Genomic DNA, 26,891 nt, shown 5'->3' with positions numbered 1-26,891 from the left:
TTGTTACAAATTAATTTATTTCTAAATTGCTATAAAACAAGGAAACAGTGGACAATTACTTTTGTCTTTTTTGCATATTAGCATGACCCTAAACAGGTATAAATGTCAATAGATTTTTTTTTATTCACTGGGAGAAGCTGGACAAAGAGAACATGTGTTGGTTTTTACATAAGCTCAATTACATGGATTTATGAAAAACAAACACGTGTTAGGAAATCATAACAACTCAACTTTAATTTTACCTTTATTAACATTAAATTCCCTTTGCATACAATTGCATTTATTTTATGATATGGTGACCTCTTGAACATGAATGTAATAAAATAATCACTAGAACAACTATCACCTAGCAGTAAACACCCTTTTTCCTGATAGCAGCTCGGAACACTACATTAGCGTACTTTGAAGTTTCCATGACTTTCAGAGATGGTGGGTAGCTATTCAGGAAGGAGATCAGAAGCCCTCAAATGTATATGAACACTCCACTTGTTCATTAGGTTTACAACCGCTATGTTAACTAGCCTGTCTGTCTTCACTATTATTTCACAAATGACACTAGTTTCACTTAGGAAAATGTATCACTAATTACTAATCGAAAGATGACACAGTGAGTACAGAAATCACCCACTGACATATTTCAATCAGGCTTCAGTCTTGTTTTTGGGACAGAAATGATATTTGCTGCACTAGTGGATGATGGAAAGACTTTCGGAGGAGAAGAGTCAGTCATAGAAACCTGCTTGCAGTCTTCTTCAAGGCTGAGTGCTCTCAGGTGTGGACTTCATTATTTATATTCATATTATCACTGAGACCCTTAATGACATCTTTCAGACCTGTGGAATGGCTTGTCATGATTATACTCATGACATCTATAATAGAAGAGCCACACAGCAGCTAATGAGAGCAGAGCTCCAAAAAGCAACTGGAGCTGAGCACTGTGTGTCTTGCTAACATTGTGTTATGTCTCAACCCTTGAAACAATAGACAGACTCTGGATCCGTTGATCAGTAGAGTTTATTGGAAGATTACAGGAAGTCAGTTCTGCTGGACCTGGCTTCAGCACCCCTCTTTATTCCCCAAAGGATCCCCCCTCCTGTTTTCCCAGAGAGTGTAAGACAGAGTTACAAAGGAGTCTAGGTGCCCAGGGTTGCTGACAGATAGAGATAAAGCCACCTGGACTTTCCCATGGGAGTAATTACCAGGGTCCCCATACCAAGAGTCGAACCAGCGACCTAAGGATCTACATTTCTTATTGGCTTGTTTCTTATAGTCCCCTCTTACCCCCTGTCTCCTCTGTGGAATATTTAAATTAAAATTAATTTTTAAATAAATTTTCTCCTGTTTAATTTTTTTCCCAAGTAGTTTCAAAATTTCCAGAAATTTTACATCTGTAGACAACTGAGCCACCCTACAAGAGGTCTTAACCAACAGCATTAAAATACTTCATGAGAGTCATCATTTCTCACAAACCCAATCATTTCTATCAACCAGAAAAATGGTGTATAAGGGGCTCCCTGAAACACCCTGCTTTGATCTGACTTCCATTCTCAGACCTTTTCCCATCACAGGAATGCAATAAGTTTCCCTTCTACAGGACAGGCAGAGAATAACCATATCTCACCTTTACAATTTCTCCCTTTGGCCCTCCCAGATACATCTCTCTTACCCTCTGCTTCTTAGATCTGACCTACTCAATTCTCTTTCACATTCTCAGCCAGCTGGCTATTGCTTACTGGGTCCCACTAGTTTTCCCTAACTTCCATATAGAGATCCCTTCCTTCCATCCAGACCTCCTTCATAAGAACATAAGAGCAAGCCAGCTGGATCAGACCAGAGTCCATCTAGTCCAGCTCTCTGCTACTCGCAGTGGCCCACTAGATGCCTTTGGGAGCTCACATGCAGGATGTGAAAGCAATGGCCTTCTGCTGCTGCTACTCCAGAGCACCTGGTCCACTAAGGCATTTGCAATCTCAGATCAAGGAGGATCAAGATTGGTAGCCATAAATCGACTTCTCCTCCATAAATCTACCCAAGCCCCTTCCTCTGTCTACCCTCCATATTTTTCATGTTCCTGTTGGGACAACCCCATACCCTTCTCTGCTCCCAGATATATTTTCTTCTGGTCTTGTCACATTGGAAGGCACATTAATTATAGGAGTAAATGAATCTGAACTGGACACTGAAACAAGCTGCTATGGTATTTTGGCTGCATGAATTTACTCTGGACTGCTCTCCTCTTGCTACTCTGTATCTTGGTTAGGACAATAAAGTCACCATCTTTAAGCATCAATCTTCCTCTCTTTTATTTCCCTCTGGAAGTCTACTGAACCTTGCCTGAAGCCATGCACACAACTTAAAACAAAAGCCCTAGAACCAATGATCAAGATGAATATATTCTGGGACACTTACAACTTAACAGGAGTCCTAGCTCCCTTCCCCTGATCTGCAAAGGAAGGTTTCTTATTACAGCCGTCTCACCTGCTTAAATGCTTAACAGGGAAAATTATGATAACTATATTAGGTGCAAAGATTACTGGAACAGAATAGTTTTAATCCAGATAATCTATTTTCAAAGCAGAGGATCCAATTTAAATCCCCGCTGCACTTAGAGAAAGCCTTGCAGCACCTAAGGCACAACCTAAAATTAAACACAGATTTGTCAACATTGTTCACAATTGTTTCGGCTTATTAAAAAATTGGGTAGACATTTTATCAAAAAGCTCACAGCCTATAGCTATGGATTTATAAATTGAGGTCTAGAAAACTAGTTTTCTGCATGAGTGCAAAGGAGCATGTCATGAAATATATTGAGATTTGTTTAGAAATAAGACATGCACATGACCGGTTTTGAAAAATTAAGCAGATATGACAAAATGGATCAAACTGGAATTTTTTACAATTAACCCCAATTTGATTCAAATCATACACACTTAATTTTCTAAACAAGTCACCTGTATGTCTTATTCAGAAGCAATGTTGAATACATTTCATCCATAAACATTGGATTGTGATTGTGATCTTGGTTTCTTTATAGAACTCAATTTATAAATCCATGGTTATGGGGCTAAACCTTCCATAAGCTGTCTACTCAGCTATTTAGAGATGGTAGCACAATTAAATTTCCAACTGCAAAAAAATATTCTAGACAGTTTTTCTTTTGTGTAATTTGTCCTAATTAAAATGGCACCACTTTTTAACTTTTAAAAGGAATGCATGCAAGCTAATGACAACTAGCCAGAGGACAGAAGCAACAAGCAGTCTGGCAGTGGAGTTCAGCAGTCTGGCTGTGGGCACGAGCACACCAGAAGCAACAGACCCCATTGGAGCAAGCCACATTGTTGGGAGAGGCATGCCAGGGTTTGGGGGCAGCCAGGAAAGCAGAAACAGCTAGGGAGTTGGCCTCAATGCTATGGACCAAGTCTCAGCTTCTGACGAGAGGAAGGAGGGGCCAAAGAAAGGTATTGGGGGAGGCACAGCCAGTGCAGGAATTGTAGGGTATAGGGCCAACACGGCGAGGGAAGGGCAGGCCTGCTCCTGACCCTGAGGTCCTGGTTAGGGAGAACCAGAGAGGGGGGAGGTATAGATGACATAAGAGGCAGGGAAAGGTGTCAAGGATGAAATACCCATCCAGCAGTTCCTAAAGCTGGGATTGCAAGGGGAGAGGCAGTTAGTGAGATCTCCTCTGGGAAGACAAGGGCACTGGATGACCACGCCGGTGAACAAGGGAAGGATGTGGCCCTGCCACTTGAGAGTGCCACACTTACTATGATCATTCTGATTATCTTAATCACGGTGCACTAGAATCAAGAACCATCAATGAAATGTATAGTTTATAATCGGATTCTGTCACTGGGGAAAAAAAATTAGAGAAAAAGTACAATGATGAGTTCTACTCTAATTATGTAGACTAGAATGATCTCATTAGAGTTCAGAAACTAAGCAGTATTGGTCATGGTTAGTACTTGGATGAGAGACCACCCAAGAAGATCAAGGCTGCCATGCAGACAAAAGCAGACAAACCACCTCTGCCATGCAGATCAGGGCTGCCATGCAGACAAACCATCTCTGGCCTTGAGAACCCCTTGAGGGGTCACCATAAATTGTTTGTGATTTGAGGATATTTAACTATATTAATATACTTATCATTATTCATATAAACATTTAAGTGATTTACTGTGATAAATATGAAATGTTTTGAACTGAACACAAATACTAAATTCTACTGTATGAAATATTTCATTGCTTCTGAATAGAGAAAAATTAGAACTACAACTAGATGTGGAAACTTTTTCATGATAATTAAGTTAATCTAATTTTACACATGTATTATTCAGTGATGGATCTGGCCCCTTTTATCCAAGGAGATCAACTCAGAGGGAAGGCACACATAAGAAAGATCCCACCAAACAACTGTCAATGAGATCTTCCCAAGAAGAGTTGTTGACACAAGAAGGGCTTGTCTCACTCAGAAAGAATAATCAACAATAGCAAGAAGCCTCCATTCAGTAACATTAATATCCATTCCGAGGCAGAAAGGATGGACAGGTTTTAGGAAACAGATGGATATTACAACAAAAGGCAGAAGTGACTATAGAACACAGCCAGACAAGAGCAAGGGGGAAAATTTCCCACTCCTCACTGGCCAGAACCATTTGTTACTTGGAAGTTTGTCAAACCAGGAAGCAGAAGACATGACAACCTCAGGAATAAATAAGATCAAGGATTATGCATGGCTCAGCAGCTGTGAAATACCATCCCAATCAATTCTGTTTAGAATACCTCAAACAATTCCCATCAAGAACCTTCAAAATCTAAAGAATTCCATCCTTCCCATTCAGAGAACCAGAAACAGCTATAGAGGACCCAAAATGCAAGGATATGGGTAGGCTAGGGACAGAAGGAAGTGGCATGTCCAGTTAAAGATTTTCAGGCTTCAGGTTTCAGGAGAGATCTCTGTCTGCCTGAAATCCTGGACAGCCAATGCAAGAACATATCCCTAAGCTAGATGGATCAATTGTCAGCTACATGTGTTCAGAACTCAGAAGAGGTATGTGCACTTCATCCTTATCAAATAATACTGCAATCTGTAAGCAACTTGTAATGGAGATCAGAGAAAGACAGTAGTTACGAGTGATAGACTCTAATCTGGAGAGCTCTACACCCCTTAACAGGATTCATAACTTTCATTTCATGAATGTTGATGAACAGTATGTATCAGATAAGACAGAATAATATTACACCTTAACTGAATCTTACCTCAGACCAAATATGTGTGACTGCTCATAATTGAATAATGAATGAATTTTAGCATCTGTATCGACAATTATAAGTCTGTCAATGATATCCTAGAAAAATAAATAAATATTTACCATTTTACTGTCTTTCACAAATTTGTTACCAGCAATTTGAATATTCACTCTGTTTATATATTAACTTTATATGAACATATTCAGAGTATATTATTATACATTTTACAATTTAAAAGCCAAATAACCAAAATAAAACTTTATTTTACAGCAACAGTCATAAAAGCATCAGTTAAAACTATTAAAACTATTAAACCCCTTATCAGAATTAAAGCTCAGAAAAGATAAAGAAGTCCTAAGAGCAATGAGAGAACCCTTAAAAGCCAACATCAAAAGCGTGGCAGGAATAAACAATATTTGGAGAATTATACCGCATCATCCTCAACAACCCTCCTCAAGGGGGTGTTTTAAAAAGTTTTTGACATACCTGATCAGAAAGAGAAAGCACATCAGAGATATAGATTTGGTTATTAAATTTCCTTGCAAATAGTTATTAAACTGACCAGAAATAATACAGCAAATGGTTCTTGTGTAAAAAAAGCCCCCCCAAACCCTGTTTTCTCCCCATTTAACAGTTAGCTACTCGAATCCAAAAGTCATTGTTTGATGCAAAAAAACATAAAAATAAATTATCAGATACTTCTGTGTATTTAATACTCAGGACATTTATTTTTATATGTACATTTACAGCAGGGAAAACAGTGAAGCAACTCTCAATAAAAGCCTTCTCTCCTTAATTGGAAGTCTGCTTATTTCCTGCAACAAGAGGATTTATGCTGATTCAGTAATGTAGGAGACTAGGGATCTGCAAAAAATGGAAGTTTGCCAGCATATTAAAACTCTTTACAGTCAGACTTACATCCAAATACTCTGACACCACAAAATGGCTCATAGTCAACTCTGTCCGCAAATGCTGCAGCTCTGCTGAGCTACAGGCTGGATAGAAGCCTAGAGCAGTGGTGGCGAATCTTTGGCACTCCAGATGTTATGGACTACAATTCCCATCAGCCCTTGACAGCATGACCAATTGACCATGCTGGCAGGGGCTGATGGGAATTGTAGTCCATAACATCTGGAGTGCCAAAGGTTCGCCACCACGGGCCTAGAGGAACACCTGCCACTTTCTTACAGATTGTGTGGGAGGGGGGAGTGAATGGATAGAATCACATCAAGAACTGATCCCTTGGAGTTTAGCCTACACCCAAATGGTTATATTTTTTCAACTTCCTTTCCAGAAGCAAATGCTTTTAACATGACAGAGGATTCACTCCCTGCAAGAAACATGTTAAATATTTGAAATTCACAACTGAGCTTAAAAGACATATCTCCTGTGGGATTCTCTTCTTCCTTTTCCCCTTTTGTATCTCTTACAGTTTGCTAGGCAGACTTGCAAACTGTATGGCTAATTCGGTTGTAACATGTCTGTGATATGTCCTCACTCTACAAGAGAGAGGGGGATGGTTTTAATAGTCCTAAGTAGTGGTTTAAATCTAAAGATGGGTGGGAAAACCACGCTGAATTCTTCCAGACCTGTCAATGGCATTTACTATAAGAAACAATCACATTAGTTTAAGATGCTGGTTCAATGCAATGTGCATACTTTGCATGCAAAAGGACTTGGAAATGCCTGCCAGTGGCCCATTAGAAGCATTATTAGTCAGAAGAGACAACACTGGCGTAGATGGACCAACATTCTGACACAGTCTAAGGCATCATTAAAACAATTCAGATCTATGTGTAATATTTATTACCTTTGTTCACTTATACAATATGTGTGTTAATTACTGTTTTATAAAAAAAATTACTAATAAAATTGTACATATTTTTCTTTTAGTGTTTTAAACCTGGGGATGCGAATAGTACATGTTACATAAGCAGACCCTGAAACGATAAAAACTGTTTATTTTGAAGTCACCAGCTTTGAGTAGTGAAAAGTGGAGTTTGCACTACATAGTAAGAATGGCACCAAGTTGACAACCTAGAGAATAAGAAGAGAAGAGTTTGGATTTATATCAACAACCGTTGGGGTTTGCATGAAAATCTGTGACCAACATCTAAAAAACTTATGAAGAGCTTTAAGGCTCATGATATATGAAAACCCTCAATTACAATCTGGGACACGTACAAAACTAAACTCTATGGAAAACTCCCACTCTGGGTCTCACGGCTGGAAGCCGACCAGAACCAACAATGCTACGGAAAAAAAGATTGGCCAACCTTCAAAGATTTATTGATATGGGAGAAAAACAACCCAGTCTTAAAACCTACAGAGAGGATTAGAATTGGCAGTGACGATTGCCATTGGTTGACATACTCACAAATTAGAGAGGCTTTCCTGAAAAATCTTCGTGCAAAAGGTTTTGAACATTCATATAATAAACTTGATGTAACCTTATGGGAATCCAACATCAAGCTGATAAGCAAAATATATAAATTGCTTCTGGAGATAAACTTAGAACAAGAGACCATTAAGGATTCAATGATTAAATGGGCCCAAGATATTGGCAAAAATATACAGTATACAAACTGGGAAAATACCTGGAAAAACCATCATAAACTTGCGCAAAATACAAATCTAAAGGAAAATTTTGGTAAAATCTTCCATGGGTGGTATTTAACACTTCAAAGATTAGCAAAACTAGACAAGACATTATCTCCATACTGTTGGAAATGTGGGGGGAAAATAGGCACCTTTTTTAATCTATGGTGGAGTTGCAAGAGAGTGAAAAAGTTTTGAAAAAAGATTCATAAAAAAGTAGAGAAGATTCTAGGCCAAAAATCTAAAATGCTACCTGAAAACTACTTATTAGGCATTTTTCAGGATAACTCCAAGGTAGATAATATTAACCTGTTTCTGTATCTCTTAAAGATAGCAAGAATCCAGATGGCCAAAAATTGGAGGAACAGGAAAACTCCTGGTTCAGTGATGGCGATCCTTTTCGAGACCGAGTGCCCAAATTGCAACCCAAAACCCACTTACTTATCGCAAAGTGCCAACATGGCAATTTAACCTGAATACTGAGGCTTTAGTTTAGAAAAAATGGTTGGCTACGAGGCACGCATTATTCAAGAGTAAGCTTAGTGAAGCAACCATGCAATGCTTCAAATGGGTGAATCACGACCCTAGAAGGGTTTACTCAGAAGCAAACCCCATTGAAAGCAACCGAGATAACTCCCAGGTAAAGGATCATGCCCAGGCCAGCCTAGACGTGTGTGTGTGTGGAGGGGGGTGATTTTCCACCCCCTCCTACATGATGAACTCTGTGCGCGAGTGCCCACAGAGAGGGCTCTGAGTGCCATCTCTGGCACCCGTGCCATAGGTTCGGCACCACTGTCCTAGTTGTAGATCTTGGTTTGAAGCAGTGGTGAACCATCATGAACACAGACAAACTTTCCACATATATGAAAGATCTTCCACTATCTTGCTTTGATAAGTCATGGAAACCTTCACGCGATATTTGGAACAAAGACTAACAATCCTGTTTAAGTTGTATAAAAATAATGATAATAACGGAATGTATCGAATTGTGCTTGCTTTTTTCTCCCTTTTTACTGTGATTTTTTTCTCTTCACAAGTGAAAATCTCTTGTCAATAATGAAGACAAATCTTTGCTTTTTTGTTGTTGCACTTTAGAGTTGAAGTTAGTACATACAAAATGTTTATTGTGGGTTTTTTAAACATGTTTTAGATATTATAACCATTGTTATGCTGTTCATGGTACTTGCTATGGAAGCTAATATCTTTAATCTATTTTCTAGAGTGTGACAGTATAAATATAAAGTATATATTTATGGTTTTTGTGCATTTTTGCCATAATGTTTGTTTAAATTTTTCTTTTAAAAATATAAGTTTAAAATTAAAACAATAAATTTTTAAAATGTACAATATTTGCACACATGTTATAATCATATCTATGGTTTATACTCGAAATAAGAGATTTGTAAGAACACATGAAAAATAAGCATGGAAAAATTATTTAACTATTACATTTTTTGTATGATTGCAGGAAAAAACATGACACTCAATTTAGCGAGTATATACTGCCCTCATGCTGCATGAAAGAAAAATGCTGAGAATGTATTCAAAATGTATCACAGGCTGAGACAAAAATATCAAACTAGCTTGTAGGAAATTATTCACTGAAAAATTGTCATTGTACAGGTGAGAAGGGGGAGGAGATACTTACTATAATACCTGTGGGAACTTCACGAAGAGAATATTCTGGTTTGTTAGGAATCACTTGCTGGCCTATCAGTTCATAAGCAGTGGGGTAGGATAGCAGGTTGATCAGAGCTAGAAAAAACTAAGGCAAGAATCAGGGTGATGCAGAAGCCAAAATGTCTACTGGTGCTTTGTTGAAAAATCTAAGTTACAGTAAAAATGTTTTATTATTACTTTACTAGTCAAGAATGTGTAATATGCAACATACAAGGCATCTGTTCTTACTGGGCCAACAAAAGTCATTGAGACCATTTTTAAAAAATTATATGAAACAGAAAGAACATTATAAGCATCTAATAAACCAAGGCTGATTACAAGTGATAAAAAATTATTTGTAGCATGCCTGCTGCAGAAAGGAGATCTAACACAAACATCTGGAATGAAAACAGATTACAATTTATTGTTTTAAACCAATGTGACAGCCTACAACCTCTTTCAACTTATTGAAATTAACCAAACCCTAGCAAGCTTAGCAATCAGAAGGCAGGGATTTGAGGATAGCGCATCAAACAAGGCAGTACTGAGGGATGGTAACTCAGAGGAGAATTACATCAGGAGCTACTGCCTTTAGCACCTGTTACATTGAATGCTTCCCCACCTTTTAAATCTGCAAAGCAGAGATGTGCAATTCACTTAAGAGCAAGAACTGCCCTGTCATCCAAGCAGGGCCTTTTTGAATAATGGCATGATGCCAATGATAGCGGGTAGCCCCTGTTTACTCACACTGTAGGAACAGCCAGCCACACATCTAGTCATGCTACCACCTTTTGGCTTCTATCATCACCTGCTTTAGGACAAGCACTGGCACTGCCATTCACATCAAAGCCTGTTCACAGAATAAATAACCTAAGTGAGCCTTTCTTTCATCCTGAAGAAAGTACTTTTTCTTTTTTAAAAAAACTGCTGTGTGTGACATATAGCTTAGTCCAATAAAAATCAGTGAAGAAAGTTACAACTATAATCCCATAGCAACGAAAAAAAGATTTAGACTAAAATGCAGGAGAGAATGTAATGCTCCACAAAGCAATGGCAATTCTCGATATACTACACAAGCAGCCACTTTACCACTTCTTTTTCAAATATGTTCATTTAATTTCCTCCCCCCAAAAGTGTTATTTGCTGAAATAGTGATTATTTGTACGAAACATGGGCTATGCCTTTTATTTGGGTACGATTTTATTCTGGGTAATTGTCTTTATTTTAGAAGTTAGTAATTGCATTTGTTGTTATGGCCTCTGGCTGAGATAATAAAACTGACTGAAAAAAACATTCAATGAACTTGAAAATACCCTTATGTGATTACACATAACTTTTTCTAGAATGGATTCAAACATTTTGCATCTGTTTGTTAATTCTACACAATTCAGAACCATTTTTTCATTTGATTTAAAGAGATATCAAGCTTACTTGGAAATATTTTAACCTAAGAAAAGCCCTATTACAATCTTAAGGGAATCACAGATTGGAGCAAATATCTTATAAAATTACCTTATAGCATTTCTAACACTCAACTACATTCAAACACATACATTTAAACTGTCAATCTACGCACTGCTTGAAGAAATAATTATCAAATACTATTGCTTTATTTAAGTGTCATGGGTTGGATTCTATGAACCCCACTCCCAGAAAAAGAAAGTCATGGAACTGCCTCATACATCCTCTGGAACTCCTTAGTAATAAGCACTTTCATAAATCCTTTCTTCATTAGGTCCACCCTACTTAACAAAACACTGTTCCTGTAAGTTACAATTTCTTCCAGTTTCACCTTCTTGTTGTTGTATACACAACCCACACTACTCCCCCTTTCTGCAAGAACTTCTTTCATTACTGGATCACAGAAATTAACCTAGGAGTAATGAAATTGTGAAACATAGTTCCACAGAATCATCTCTTACTTTCTGACAACTTCGATCAATGGGATCTTCTGGGGTTGATCTCGGATGAGTAATTCTAACATCATCTCTTCCACATTCTAGAATAGCCCACAGCTCAGTAACAAATGCCTTTATAAATCCTAAGTAGATAATTTATTTTATTAACAAATATTCTACCATACACATTCTGTTAAAAATACACAGCAGCACCTACAGCATGACATACTGGCCAGAAGCTACAATTTCTATCACTCACTAAATACATTTAGACATCCCCACCCCCCCACCCCACAAGAAACAGCTTTGAAAGCTTGGGTGCTGTGTGGTTTCCGGGCTGTATGGCCGTGTTCTACAAGTGATTCCGGCCGTGAAAGCCTTCGACAATAGCTTTGAAAGCTCCTTCATGACACTTTCCTCCATTATTAAAAAACTGTATCTGCACCACCACCACCACCACCCCCCCCCCCCCACACACACACACAAAGAACAGCATGGGACCAAAGGAAGAACAAAGCACAAAGCATTGTCGAAGGCTTTGTATTGTTGAAGGCTTTCACGGCTGGATTCAACTGATTGTGGTGGGTTTTCTGAGCTGTGTGGCCATGGTCGTGTGGATCTTGTTCCTAACGTTTCGCCTGCATCTATGGCTGGCATCTTCAGAGGTGTATCACAGAGGAAAGTCTGTTACACACCGTGTCTAGTGAGAAGGGAATGTTTTAGTGGGGTATAAATTGTCATGTCCCCAAGTGGGGAACCAGTCAGTAAGTGTTTGGGTGGAACTTGCTATGCAAAGGTGTGGTTGATAGTATAGTACAAGGCGATCAGTAGTTGGGGACATCAATCACAAACACAATCAAATTGTTACTATGGTTTGTTCAACTATTGATCACTTATAAGAAACTCAAAAAGATAAAATTACCAGAATTCTCTAGAGCTATAGCTCCTGATGCAATTGCTGCCACTTGTGAAACAATTGCTCCATAGCCAAACTTTTCACATCCATTGACCTGGCATAAATAAAAATAACCCACATTAAGTGTAAAGGTCACAAATACAAGACTGCTGCAGTGGCACATGGCTTACAGAAAATAAACTCGTTAGTCTTTATATACACCCCAGGTTATTATAAACAACAAACAATTAATTCTGTAATCAAACGTATCATTAGATCCTAACTAGCATTCTGATGCTATCATAAAGCTCCAACAGAGAGAGATTATGGCCCAGTCAATTAAGATTGTTCAGGCAAAGCAAATTTCGGTGGTGGTGGGGAGAACATTTCAAGAGTTTACATTCTAATTATTCTTTAATATGCTTATATGTACCTGGAGGTTTTTTGAAAATCTGCCAAACATGAAGGTCACACACTCAGTGATTGCTCCAGTGTTCTGTAGCAGCAAAAGCCCTTTTGGTGTGGCAGCAAAATTTAGCAAGTCATCTAACAAAGTCTCTTCCAGCACAGCACTGAAAAATACAACCATAAAAAAGTGAAATGAACATCCCGTCCCACGTAAGCTAAACTCACAAGAATGATAAAAAAAATTGTTGAAGTTTCACAAATGGCTGTTTTTCAATTAAAACCAGTATATGATTTCTGTTATGAAAATGTTTTCTATTCCACATTGCCTACACCAACCAATCTACAATCTGACTGCAATTAATTCATTTATTAAAGCATCTGTATATTTATATACTGGAACAGTTTCCCCGGAAGATCTAAAGTTCTTTTCCTGGATTGTTAACTCTGCTAGGAACACTTTCTTCAAACACAGAGGCTAAACTGCCATTTCCTTGGTATGAGTGCTGTTACTATGGAAAAGCTCTTTTAGATCCTGTACCTATTTGAAAAATCTATTGCCATATAATACTACTTATTTATTTTAAAATTTCCACGCTGCCCATCCCAAAAAGGGCTCAGGGTGGCACACAACCAAAGTATAACAAAATATCTATACATTTAAATATTAACAACTATAAAACCATAAAACTCTTTTGTAGGATTATTACTTCAAAGTTTATTTTTAACATAGCCACTGTTCTGTATTCCTTCACTTCATGTTGTAAATAGTGAGTGGACACAGATAAAAACACACAAAAATTGTTGTGGAGAACATTTTAAATACTATTTTGGGAGACGGGACAATACCAGTTGCCAATACAAAGAGGGGAAAGGAAGAGGCTAATTAAAATTGCAGCACTCATCAAGTTGGTAAATTTGCTGGCTGATTATTGGTTGCAGGCAACAGGATCAGAGGACAGTATGGGACAGATCCTGAGCATCAGGTAACTTGCCTGTTGACCCAATTAGATGTCTTACCTCCCAGCAAGCCAGCTTGGGGAGACCCATGGAGTGGCAAGTTAGTGGGAGTCCAAGTGGCCCTCGCTTGCCACCAGGGATGAAGGCCCACTCAGCTGCCCCTGGATGGGCATGAGACTTAGGGGCCTGCCATAACACTCAAAGCCCCTTATGGGGGGCCCCCGTTAATGGGGAGGCAAGAACGCAGGCACCCCCCACAAAAGGATCCATCCCAATACCAACCCACCAAGCTGTAACAAGGTAAAAGCAGACACTATATACAAGAAATAACATTTCAAAGCAAGTACAATAAACAAAACATGCGTGGGCAAGCAGTCTCATGGAACCCGAAGGAGGCTGGAGTTGGTGGGGGCTTACGTTATAGCTTTCCCCAAGCCTGCAGCTCTGTCCCCGCCCAGATGATGCAGCCAGCAGATTTGCACCAGCCAGTTCAACTGTTCTACCCTATGGGCACCATGTGGACATGCCTCCTCTCACCCTCCCAGACAGCAACTTGCACCTTAAGGTAAGTCATCATTATGGTAAAATTACCATAATTATTGTAAAATTATGCCAGTCACCAATCAAAAAGGACATAGCCTAGCCAGGTGTTTAAAAAAATATTTTCAGCAATCCAGAAATAAAGTTATTTTTATTTACGCAGCACCATCTACATGCATGTTGTTTACAGAGTACAAAGACCCTCGTACAAAGGACCTTGTTTAGAACAGCTTATGATGACAGATCTTTTAAAAGATGGATAAATAGGGAAAGAATATGCATTGATTCTATGAGCACATATTTAGGATTAGCTTCAGTATGGAAGATGTTTAAGGGGCTTCAAAGAAAAGGTCAATTTCAAAATTAAAAAGCTCTCAAAAAACTCCACTTAAGTAGTAATAACCAAGACACTTTGATCAGAGAACATTTTCAATTTTAAAATATTTTCTAACTCCATGTGAATTTAGATGCCTGGATATAAAACAGTACTTACAAGCTCTGCAATTCTTGATTTACTGTTGAAATACACTCTGTACCAGCTACAGGAGTAGGAATTCTCTCTGAAAGTAAGCTAGCCTGTAAATGATAAAAGTAAACTGAAGCCAAGTAAAGTCTAGATCAAAAAAACATTAGTATCTACCCACCAAACAATAGCATGCTTCTGATAGTTAAGCATGTCATTAAAAAAAATCATCCCGTTCAGAAGTATGACAAATAAAAAAAAATATTGTTCTCTTAAAGTTCTTTATACAACTCTGAACCAATAACCATTTTAAACAGTATGGTCCAAACCCATATCTGGAAGTTGTATGGAAATTAATCTTCATTAAACATCTTCACACAAAATTATGCAAGGTTCAGTGTCTACACAAAGGCATCTCTACATTTTCTATCAGCAAAATCACACCAGTATTCTACAGTTTGCAAGAATAAACTTGTTCATACTGCTGGAGCTTAAGGCTTATAAAAGTTCTTTACACTATATACATGCAGCAGAAAGGACATCTATAACTTCCACATAATACAGTGTATGTTTTAAAGTATCACCTCCATTGTATAAAACATTGTAATTTTGTGGTTAGAAATGCCAATCAGGAATAAATATACATTTTTTATATTTATACATTTAAGTATATGATTACCTTTTTCCAAGTCTCAACTATGGATTCATGCAAATGATAAGGTAGCAGCACCTCTAAACCTTCACAGGTACTATACATCTGACGGCACACAAAGATAAAAGCACCTTTGAGGACTGGCAACATCTCAGACCCAGACAAGACTGAAATATCTTCAGCCAGAAGTTTCTTTGTAAATGTAACTATTGTATGTGCACCGCTCTGGCTACAAGCAATAAAAAAAATAAAAAATCATTGACTCAGTAAAACTGTTATCAGATGAAACATTTTCAGCTAGTCATTGTAATGGTAAATATATCCATTCATACAAGATGACTGAAACTTGTCTAGGAAAAAGACAGTGCCTGCAGTGTTGTTCCATAACTTTAGAAACAAAAGTATCAAAACATTTTTTTCCTTATCCAATGGCTTATTTTATAAAACTTAACACCTAACTGGCAAAAAGCAGGCTGTCATTTTTAAAATCCGCCACACCAGGAATATTTTGTCAGTGGAACTACAAATCGAAAAACAATTCACTGTCTCATACAAGTATTAGTACAGTTTTAGTACAAGGCAAGCAGGTTATAATGCAGTATAAGGTACAAAATTCAGTAAACAAATATGCATACTTATGACTTTTTACAAGCCATAGCATTGGATATCATTCAATAGTGCGTGTGTAAAGTGCCATGAAGTTACAGATGACTTATGGTTTTCTAGGTAAAAAACTAACAGTGGTTTGCCATTGCCTGCCTCCATGTAGTAATCCTGTTATTCCTCGGTGGTCTCCCACTCAACTAGTGAGCAAGGCCAACCCTGCTTAATTTCCAAGATCTGAAAGGAACAGGATCAGCCTGGACTATCCAGATCATATCCTCCAATAGTACTGATTGCTAAACAGTTAAGGCTGTACAGACTGTTAATTTCTGTTTCTCCATTAGTCGGTGTCTGGACCTGGAACTGTTGGTTTTGTTATATAGTTATATCTGACCTTAAAAATCTATGACCTTCTGATCTGCCTGTATTAAGCCTGAGCTTAAAGTAGAAGTTTCTAGTGTGCTGTCAAAAAGGTCTTCCCTCACAGGATGCTGAATGTATAGAATGACAAGCATACAAGGTCTACTAAATACATAATGAAAAGACTGATTTAAATGGGATGCTGTATGCTGAAGAGGAGTTGTTCTCACTGAAGTCATTGCTCAAAAATCAAAACTTTTCTATGGTTACACAATACCATTAGGGAAAGAAAGCATGAAAGGAAAAGGTTTAGAAAACAGTATGGAAAGAAAAGGGATTGGGTTTTTTTCCTCCAACAGGACTTCGGAAATTTCCACCAAGGACATGAAATCAGATACATGAGATTTAATCTGTGACTCTCCAACAGTCCACCTTCTCACCCTTGCTCTTCACGATGTCAGGCTGCTAATTTACATTTGGTGTAGTTTTGAAGAACTATGATCAGCATGACGGTGACACCTGCTACAAAATTCCCATTCCCTAAGTGTGCAGAGGCAGCTCTTTATGTCCTAAATTGTGCCTGCCAGTTGTGCTCAAGCGGCTAAGGGAAAGGAACTGAAACTCAATCCAGATAAGATGGATAGGCTGGACTACTACAAGGTACTCTATGTGAAGTTGCCCTTAAAGACATCAGGGTAGCTTCATTCAGTGATGATGTGGTTGCCTATCTTAACAAGAACGAATCACACTGAACGCTTCACATCTAAAGTAACTTTGCTGACTATTTACTTCCACGTATTTGAAGAAGTACATCTTACTATATTAACTGGTGCCCCAATTACAATCTCCAATCAGTTCCTGCTTCTGAATTTGTGGAGTGGCCTACCAAAAGGAATTATAAAAGAATAAAACCAGTCACAATCTTAAAGCCAATCACTGAACACAGAGAAAGCCTAGAGCTCCAGAAATAAGGCCAATGAGATACAAGATATCACACAGACAATAAGCTGAAATATTATATAGATCCAGTTTTAGACCATCTGAATAGGCAATATAGTATTCAAGCAATTTACTCATGGATTCCAATAATGGCATCCATATACAAAATTTATTATTGATACAGCAAACCATCAGTATTCCTTGCTATTTCATCAAATTGTTTTAGTTATTTCAGGATAAACTCTTACCTTCTATTGTCCTTGGCAGATGGCTTTTCATCTCCATAAAGAAGAAGTGAAAGACCATCATCAACAGCAGCAATCCTTGCCAAAATATCAGCTATATGTATTAGAGTAGTTTCTCGGCAATTCAGATGCACCTGAAACAGGTCCAATAATCAATGTCTTCTCCAGCTCCAGAATCTTTATTAGGTATTTGGTACAGACACTCATAAAATACTACACGGCCAGTTAATACAAATATATATATATCGTAAAGCATGCTAATAAATGATCATAGACCTAAACAGAATAAGGATAAAATTATTAATGATCATTCACAACCAATCCATAGATCCTCATAGGAGATACCTGCCAACTTGATGGGTAGTACAGAAATTCCAGACAAATACAGGTTTTTAAAAAACATGGTTTGATTCAGACTGCATTACTGCTTAAAGTCATTAAGATCTTTGTAGAATGGATACTGCAGATTAAATGGTTCCGAATCTCGAAATAACTACTCAATCAATGTATTACAGAATCTCTTCCACAGCCCTTGTATAACTAAAATGTAAGATAACAAAATCAGGAATTCTTACATTATAATCCAAAATATTGGGAATAACTAGAAGTTAGGATGTTTCTGTCAATGTTTTTCTTAGACAACTGTAAAAGTTCCACTAGCTAAATGACACTGACACCACCTAAATGACATCTCACCATGACATGCCTCTGAAGATGCCAGTGAAATGTGAAGAGCAAAAAACTACCAGACCACTCCCACACAGCCTGGAAAACCCACAACAGCCAGATGGTTCTGGCTGTGAAAGCCTTTGCTGATACACTGACACTATCATTGTTGATCAAAGAGTATTTTTCAGGATTAATAATTATTGATCAAAGAGTATTTTTCAGGATTAATTTCAGGAAAGAATTCTTAGGCCTTTTTAAAATAATCAAATACAAAATTAAAACAGAAAGAAGTTAGATTGACTGGAGTGTAATTGTAAGTGTCAATAACTATCCTTTCTCCTCCTCACCCAAACAAAGTCCATTTGTGTGCAAAATCATTCCTGAAACTGACTCCCTCCATACTGCTTCTCAAAAAAAAAAAAAACATGTTTCATTTTTAATACTAGTTTTGCACGGTGATTACATTTCAACAATATAATTTATGCTACTCTGCAGTGTACATGTATCTTAAAATATAATGTATTTAAAACACTTTGAAGTATTTAATTGCATCTGGAAATCAAAATAAAATCTTGATCATGGGAAGATGCAAGCCTGCTTTTGAAATTCCCAAAGGGTTGGGTTTTTTTCCCATTATAGTCAAACACCTCAACTCAAAACAGAGATGGATGCAGGCTCTTGGTTCTGGGTTCTTTGCTGGAACAAGAACCATATGTTTAGACCAGGTGCTGCTATAGATCCAGAACAAGACATCCAATATACTTCCCATTTAAACAGTAGCCCTATCTATCTGCCCATGCAGAGCAGAACTTCCTCAGCCCACTATTCATGTGCAAGAACCCTGCTGTGCATTACTTCAGATGGATTATTCCCACACTAGCTTTATTTACATTAATTTAGAGGAGGAGCAACATACCTCTTTTTCATTCAATAAAAAATGTACTGGTTGAAGAAGTGCCTCTATCACTGTATTAGTGTACAAACATTCAGTTGCACACTCTTTGCGATCACAAAGAATTCTTAGCACATCAGTAATGAGGCCAGCTGGGGAATAATTGGCTGGGAAACAAAATGAAAGTTGTTTCAAAATATTTGCAAACATTTTGATTGATGCAACTAGAGAAAAGAAATCCAAGTTAACAAAACATATTTCTTCCTTCTTATCAGAGCTACTATTTTAAATTACAGCCAGAAATCAACCTTCATATTGCATAGCTTGCTACAGTACATCCAATTAAAAGTAATAAAGGTAAATGTTACCTGTATGAACTGTAAGAGCCTTTGGGCAGTTTGGGGAACAGCAGATAAGCTGAACAAACATTATAACAATGTCTGTTACAGACACTAGATCTATGAAAATATGAATAAGAGAAAAAATGCTTATATAAACTGATGCAGCTTTCCTTAAGGTTTCTGCAACTTCACAGATTACAGCAGTTCATTCAATTACATAATCAGACTAAACAATTAGGCCATTGCAAGGAGAGTGGCTCCAGATATATGCTGAAAACACGCCACAAAACACTCCAATCCAAGGTTTATTTTTTAATCATACGAAACAGAGGACAGAAGAACTTCCTGATAAAATATTTATGTATCTGCACAACTACAATCTGTATGAGTTCTGATAAGCTTGTCTTTCACCCTTGCCCAAAAAAAGTTTTTAAGAACACATCTTTCTTTCCTCCTACAATTCTAGGGACACTTCTGGGAATCTGGTTTGGATCAGCAAAATTATTTTAAATCCCTTTCTGTCACCCAATCCACATCACAGATGGGTGTAATGGCCCATCACTCATTACAGACTGATGGAGATCTACCTTCTTCATCACGAATGCTTTGGCCCTGTCTCCCACATTGCAATCCCCTCCTTTTCCTAAAATGAGAGGCATGTACAATAACAAAGTCAAGCTGGAAAAAAAATGTTTGGAAAACAGCCCTATCTTTTGCAATCTAACCTTACCTTTTCTGTTTTTCAGTTGAATTGGAAACAGTTTCCTGCCTTGTTTATATATCAGTAGTCTGCCCAAGAGGCTCAAGGAATGAACAAAATGTATATATTGCAATTCTTTTCCTGTGTAGAAATTCTTCTGTTTATTGCCTTAAAAAAGCAAGACAGTATATGCCAATAAAAATGCTGCCCCTATACAAAGAAAAAACTATCACTGCTACAAAATAATGAGCAAAATATTAGCAAGGGAAACTGAGCTAATATAAAATGTAATTAATATCAAGAAGTGGTTTTGTCATCTCAAAAGAGAAAATCCACACAACGAAAAAGATAGAACTGTTTTGATTAGAACACAGTATTTTACTTTCTTGGTCATAAAGCAGATCACACACTGCCATACATTTTAAAACATGCACAGAAAAGAGACTTTTCAAATACCGTCAGTAAATATTACTTAGCAGACAGAAAAACTACTTACGAGTATGCAACTCGGAGAAAGAATGACACCTGCAAGTCCTGTGAACTACTGATTCACAAGCTTCTAAGTAGCAAACACACTGTTCAATAGACGCAGCAATCTGAGAAATAAAATGGCATGAAGCTTTACAGCAAATCCCAGGCATTGTGCAAATTTTCTTTGGGATCATCTCCAGCTCATTAGCAAATTGCATTTAAGATGGCTGCCCTTTACTAGAATCATTTTTTTAAGTTTATATGAAAAAATACAAATCTTTGCAGACTATGATATTAAGACTGTGAAGGCAAACCTTCCAAGGGGCTTCACTGATTCTCAGCAATTTGATAAATAGCTTACAAGCAGGGACCAGAAAGGATTTCTGGGAAGCATCTGATTTCCCTCTCTCCAACTATGTCCTCTTTCTCTCTCCTAAAAAGCCCCTGCACCCCCTCCTATATCCTGCTTCCTTCTCTCCTCTCCACCCACAAGTCAACCTACTTCTATCTGCTCCTCTGTCCTCAACTCTTCCACCTTTTTTCCTCTGACAGCTTCTACCAAGGACAACTATGGCCTAGTTGCCAGGCCCAACTGTGCATTGAGAGCTGCTGGACACACTTGCACGGTGAACCTCTGGGAGGTACCTCACTCTCTGTTGCATCACTTCCCCAAAACTATTTCACTTTCCCCTCCTTCTGCAAACCTCACCGTCCTCACCTTTCTCTGCTCCCTTCTCTCTTTCTCGCCAACAACCAATCTACATTTGGCTACGCTGAAAATTAGATATACTGATGATGGTGATGATGATACTAACCCAGTGGTGGCGAACCTATGGCACGGGTGCCAGAGGTGGCACTCGGAGCCCTTTTTGTGGGCACGCATGCACAGAGTCCGTCATGTGGAGGGGCGGAAGATCACACACACCCCCACACACACACATCTAGGCTAGCCTGGGCGCGATCATTTACCTGAGAGTAAGCTCGGTTGCTAGTAACGGGGCTTGCTTCTAAGTAAACCGTCTTAGGGTCGTGATTCACCCATTTGAAGCGTTGCATGGTTGCTTCCCCAAGCTTACTCCTGAGTAACACGTTTCTAAACTAAAACCTCAGTATTCTGATTAAATTGCCGTGTTGGCACTTTGCGATAAATAAGTGGGTTTTGGGTTGCAATTTGGGCACTCGGTCTCGAAAAGGTTCGCCATCACTGTACTAACCTGAGCTGTTTTAATATACACATCGTTTTTTCCTAAATTGGCAAGGAAAAGCTCAACTCTTGACTTCATTTGCCACACTATCAAACTACACCACATAGGATTTACATATCTCACCAAGACAGCAACATCAAATTATTTTACCATTAGAGAAAGACAGAACCACAGTCTTTTCAAAAGAAATGGAAGAGGTGGCGGGTAAGCACACTTACGTTGGTTCATGTAAGAGCACTGATACTGGGCATATGTACAGGCTGAACTGTCAGATCAATTGAATTGTAACTCTGCCAGTTTGGGAAAGGTATATCCAGTTGCACCAGAATTTCATTTCCTCACTTATTTGGTTCTCTCTGAGCTGCCATCCCTTGATTGGCCACTCTTCCTTCCCTTTAAGATGCCACATGTGATATTTACAATGTCCATGAAAGTATGACAAAGCTAATACTTTTTACTATGAAGGGAAGACAAAGGCTTCTCTAGGACTTTTCAATGAATGTTAACCCTAACATTGTATTTTTACAGGGAAAGGGGGAGAACAACTAAAGTGAAAAGCAACTGCTAGTCTGCCAGAAAATACTATGATGCTAAGCCCTAGAAGAGTTCCTCCTCCCTCTTTCATGGCAGCATCCAAAGACTTTTTAAAAAATCAAGACTTACCAAAGATTTATATTTCTTTTCAAGTAGCTTTAACACCACTGCTCTGCTATAATAGGCGTGCTAAAATTACAACACAAATTAGGCCAATTAGAACACTTGCTTTTACGTATAACTAATAGCAAAACCAAAAATCTTCCCTATTCTTTTTCAAAAATTACATTTTAGATTACATTGAAAATGCCATTTCTTTAAAAGACAAAGCCCAAAGTGAAAATATCTTATTTTACAGGTAATCAAATAAAAACACACTGTTACACTCTAGTAGGAAGCCCTAGGCTTAGACAATACATTAGGAAGCTTCAGCAAGATTCTAGAAACAAAGGCATGTTTAATGCCCTTCCCCATTGGCTCTTTCCCAATTAAAGCAATCAGACTCAAAAGAATTTAACTTTGAAAAGATCAATCACACAGTTGCTTAGTTTAAAAGCAAAACAACATCCACATATTCACTTGAAAGCACAGCAAGTTCCCCAACAGAGTTCTACACAACTACTTCCTGATGTTTCCTAAAGGACAGTGATGGCGAACCTATGGCACGGGTGCCAGAGGTGGCACTTGGAGCCCTCTTTGTGGGCATGCAAACACCGAATTCGTCATGTGGGGGGCGGAAATCACCCCCCCACACACACACACACACATCTAGACTGGCCTTGGCCACTGAGTATGACATGCGCACTCCGCGGTGAGCGGTGGGTCTGGTGCTTGTGCTCTGGGTGGCTGCTGCCTGGGGGGGTGGGGGCACAGAGGAGGCAGAGATGCTAGAGAGACACAGAGTGGTGTGTGAGGGACTTGCTGGAGGCTAGAGCAGGCTGACCCCTACTCGAGCGAGTGAGGCGGAGGAAGAGGAAGAGGGAGCCAACGGTTTTTTTCTAAACTAAAACCTCAGCATTCAGGTTAAATTGCCGGGTTGGCACTTTGCGATAAATAAGTGGCGTTTGGGTTGCACTCGGTCTCAAAAAGGTTCGCCATCACTGCTATAGGATAACTACAGGTTTCTTAAAACTTGGTTTCACTTTAAACCCCTTGAGTAAGATTTTTTTTAGCTTGATCAGTATTATTATGGAAAACTTTCAGTGGATATTGTAATGTAAAAGCCACTCATATATAAGTTCTACTTTCTGCGCTGCCACCAATAATATATTTTCCTCTATATAGCCCACTCAATACTGATTTTCCACAAGGTCACCACCCTGACTGGGGAACACAGACACACAGACAAATAATAAAGACTGGAGAGGTTTTTATAATGAACAAAAACTGAAACGTTTATTTGCTGGCTTTAACAAAGGCTTCTCAGGTAAACTGGAGAGGTTTAACGCTTGTTGGTTTCAGAATAAGTTTGTCTTAAGATGTTACTTCAGATTCATATGCACACCGACACACGCAGGTGTTTCTTAAGGGAAGATTTAGCTTTGAACTAATAAATTCCCTTACGCACACAGACACTATTCCTCACTGCTCCAATACCCACTGATCACACCCAAACACACAGTCCAAGCCCAGGAGATTCTGGCACACTTGGCCTCCCTCTCTCCCACTAGTCCTAATATGGCTTCACTGCCTCTGGACTGGCTTCTCCCAGACTGGTGATTCTGGTGATACACCCAGGGGCAAGGCAGACTATTATTATTATTATTATTATTATTATTATTATTATTTATTTAATTTGTATACCGCCCGATCCCCGAAGGGCTCCGGGCGGTGAACAACATTCACTACAACATCAACAGGAGTGGTCGTACAAATATAAACACATAGGCTCCATCCCATAAAATAGCTTAAAACTCATAAAACAGCAAAAAACCATAATACATAATAAAAGGCGTCCGACCCCAATTTAAAACCTACCCCCATTGCTGATGTGCAGGGACCCCTCGTACTATGAGGGGGGAACCTGATGTAACTGCCCTAGGGGCAGGGCAGTAAGGGGGCACCATGTCAGCAGCTGGACACTCCAAAGGCCCGGTGGAACAACACAGTCTTACAGGCCCCCATGGAACCCTGCGTGAATCTCACCCAGGTCCCTTGCAGGGTCTTTGGACTAGATAGGTCTGGGTAAAGGTTTTAAAACCCGCCATGGCTCCTGAAGGGCACTTCAATCTGCACCCAGTCAGGGCCTCCTCTCTCTGTCAAGCATACACCGCTTAGACAGGGACTGGACTTCTGTCAGCCAACTCTGCTGAGACAGAATCCTTTTCTTCCAGAGCTGACAGACTCCTCTCTGCCAGACTCTGCTCTGCTCTCTCTCTGACCGACTCCGATCAGAACTCCACTCTCCTCTCAGTGCTCTAAGCCCACTGGCTCCCCCTAGCTCTTGCCAAACGTTACTGGACCTTTTTCAGCCAATCAGGTCGGTTCTCTCCTTGTGGAGCCTTTTTTTCTTTTTCTGGCTGTTGCTAAGGCCTTCTCCCTTTGGCCTGCTGTACGCCAGCCCTTCAGGGTGGGGCAAGTTCGTTACAGATATCATCACTTGCTTAAGGACCATTCTGCATGATCAAGTCCAGTGCAATAAACCCATCACTTAGGAAGATTCCGCATGGGCTACAAACAGCGGTGTGAAAACTGTGTAAAATGGTTTAAAACGGTGTAAAAGGGTTTACACCATTTTCACACCACTGTTTTTGACCCATGCGGAATCCACCTTAGTTTATCTCTTGGTGATCGTGCTTTACCATGTGCTATGGAAGCTCTCTACAGCCCTCACACAATGTTACTTTTAGAAATACCTCGTGTGATTTTCATTTTCTTTTACTACTGAATGCATGTTTCCCAGAATACAAAGACATCAATCCACGCAGTGAGGCTAATATTTTCAACATGCATGGGACAGGACAGATATCTTGCTAATGTTGTTGCATCAGAGGAAGTCAGAACTATGGTATTAAGCACAACAACCTAGGGTTTCATTTAATTAATTATACAGTTGTTTCTTTGGGGAAAAGACCTATATAACTGAATTGCCACATGTACTACCATAGCATGGTACCCCAGCAAGCAATGGAGGGCATATCCATAATTCCCCTAACTCCATACATGCAGGATCTACACAGAATCTGCAATCTTTTTCACTACCAATCAGAAATTGCTACTTTGTTTTTTTTATTCTAGACTGTGTCACATTGCAATAACAAATTTAATACCTGCCTCTTGAAAACAGAGGCTTAAAAAGAATTGTTAATTCAAGGCATTATCAGTAAGGACCTTGAAGAGTCAGCCCTAAACATAGCAAAAGTAATCATATGCAAATAGCAAAACATTTCAGTTTTCTTACCATCCATTTTTTAAACCACACAGCTTTGAGATCAACCAGAGCCAAGAAGTACACTGGATCCAATGATTTTAAAGAAGCTGTGTGGCTTGGTTCAGATTTTACAGACAAAAGTGAAAGAGTACTCTCCATTATTTCTTCCATGTACCTAGATTGATTTCAAATAAGCAGCTATTAATTCATAAACCAATATTTCCATTGATTACATCAACATTTTAAACTTATCCATAACAAAATTCATCTTTTTATATAATCCAGATAAACACAATATAAACGAAAAATAAAATTCTTTTAACTTTGTTCATGCTGAAGAAGTGTTACAAAGGCTTTAAAAAATAGGCTGAAAAAGACCGGAAACTAAATGTGCTATTCTTTTCTGTAAGCCACTGAAATGAAGTCACCTTCAGAAGAAAATTATGAAATTAACAATCTGCAGAACAATATTATGAAGATTTATTGGGAATGAATGGAAACACAATAGTTAAATTGGCAGCATACTTTAAACGAGTAGAATGTAATTGTTCATGCTTAAAAGTAACCAAGACCAGTTCAAAGGGGAAAGTATATGTTGTGCTAAATTAACTAATTACTAGTATTTATAACTTATCACAGAGAAGCAATTAATGGCAAAGGAGAATAGAGAAGACAATTGCTGAATGAAAAATACTTTTCCGGTTGACGAATCCAAAATGATGGGACTTCCCTCTGGTATTCATTTAGCAAACGCATCTGTAAATAAAAAGTATTTTTTAAATGGGTTTGATTTAAAAAATCATTTTGACTTGGAAAAAAGAACTATGGAAAAGGTGATATGTACCTTTTTAAGTAAACTAATCATATCTGGGTTACTTATATCAACACCCATTGATATGGCAGGAACATAATTATCTTCAGAAAGAAAGTATAACTCTAAGTATTTTGCTGTAAAGAAAAAAATAATAGCTTCAATACAAATGTAATTGTACATTTCATTAACTTACAGGCAAATTTAATTAGTGGACAGTTTGTGTGACTTAATGAACTTGCCTAAACTTGTGTACAGCTCTCTTGTCATATTTAAGGGACAGGAAGAAAATGTCCTGGCATAAAATTTCAAAACTTTGTCCTGCAAAAGAAAAAAAACAAAGCTAGATTCATGTAAATTTATGTGTAGGATACCAACCAAGTGCATACAAAATTTACAGTTTTGTCCCCTGCATATTTACTTCAATCTAAACC

General features: G+C 38.4%; 1 protein-coding gene across 8 annotated transcripts in view; it reads right to left on the bottom strand.

Annotated features, from left to right (window-relative positions):
• TBC1D32 (TBC1 domain family member 32) overlaps positions 1-26,891 on the bottom strand; it is an 88,474-nt gene that overhangs the window by 42,599 nt on the left and 18,984 nt on the right. For 7 of the 8 annotated variants that reach the window (XR_007244113.1, XR_007244112.1, XM_048492089.1 and 4 more), the window contains exons 8-24: positions 26,700-26,778; positions 26,491-26,594; positions 26,341-26,402; positions 25,677-25,821; positions 22,406-22,465; positions 20,563-20,662; positions 20,097-20,234; positions 19,394-19,483; positions 19,050-19,192; positions 17,468-17,598; positions 15,345-15,546; positions 14,696-14,778; positions 12,731-12,869; positions 12,325-12,412; positions 11,427-11,545; positions 9,494-9,610; positions 5,257-5,345 (exon numbers count right to left, since the gene is read on the bottom strand). Coding sequence is in view for 6 of the 8 variants with exons in the window: in XM_048492089.1 (XP_048348046.1) it covers positions 5,257-5,345; positions 9,494-9,610; positions 11,427-11,545; positions 12,325-12,412; positions 12,731-12,869; positions 14,696-14,778; positions 15,345-15,546; positions 17,468-17,598; positions 19,050-19,192; positions 19,394-19,483; positions 20,097-20,234; positions 20,563-20,662; positions 22,406-22,465; positions 25,677-25,821; positions 26,341-26,402; positions 26,491-26,594; positions 26,700-26,778 (1,889 nt within the window). In the remaining 2 variants the exon portion in view is untranslated. The remainder of the gene's footprint in view (positions 1-5,256; positions 5,346-9,493; positions 9,611-11,426; positions 11,546-12,324; positions 12,413-12,730; positions 12,870-14,695; positions 14,779-15,344; positions 15,547-17,467; positions 17,599-19,049; positions 19,193-19,393; positions 19,484-20,096; positions 20,235-20,562; positions 20,663-22,405; positions 22,466-25,676; positions 25,822-26,340; positions 26,403-26,490; positions 26,595-26,699; positions 26,779-26,891) is intronic. The other variant, XM_048492058.1, reaches the window with a different exon arrangement.

The sequence above is a fragment of the Sphaerodactylus townsendi genome, linkage group LG01 (genome assembly GCF_021028975.2).
Source record: "Sphaerodactylus townsendi isolate TG3544 linkage group LG01, MPM_Stown_v2.3, whole genome shotgun sequence".
Lineage (NCBI taxonomy): Eukaryota > Metazoa > Chordata > Lepidosauria > Squamata > Sphaerodactylidae > Sphaerodactylus > Sphaerodactylus townsendi.
The sequence above is the reverse complement of the archived record's forward strand: the minus strand, read 5'-3'. Positions and strand labels throughout refer to the sequence as shown.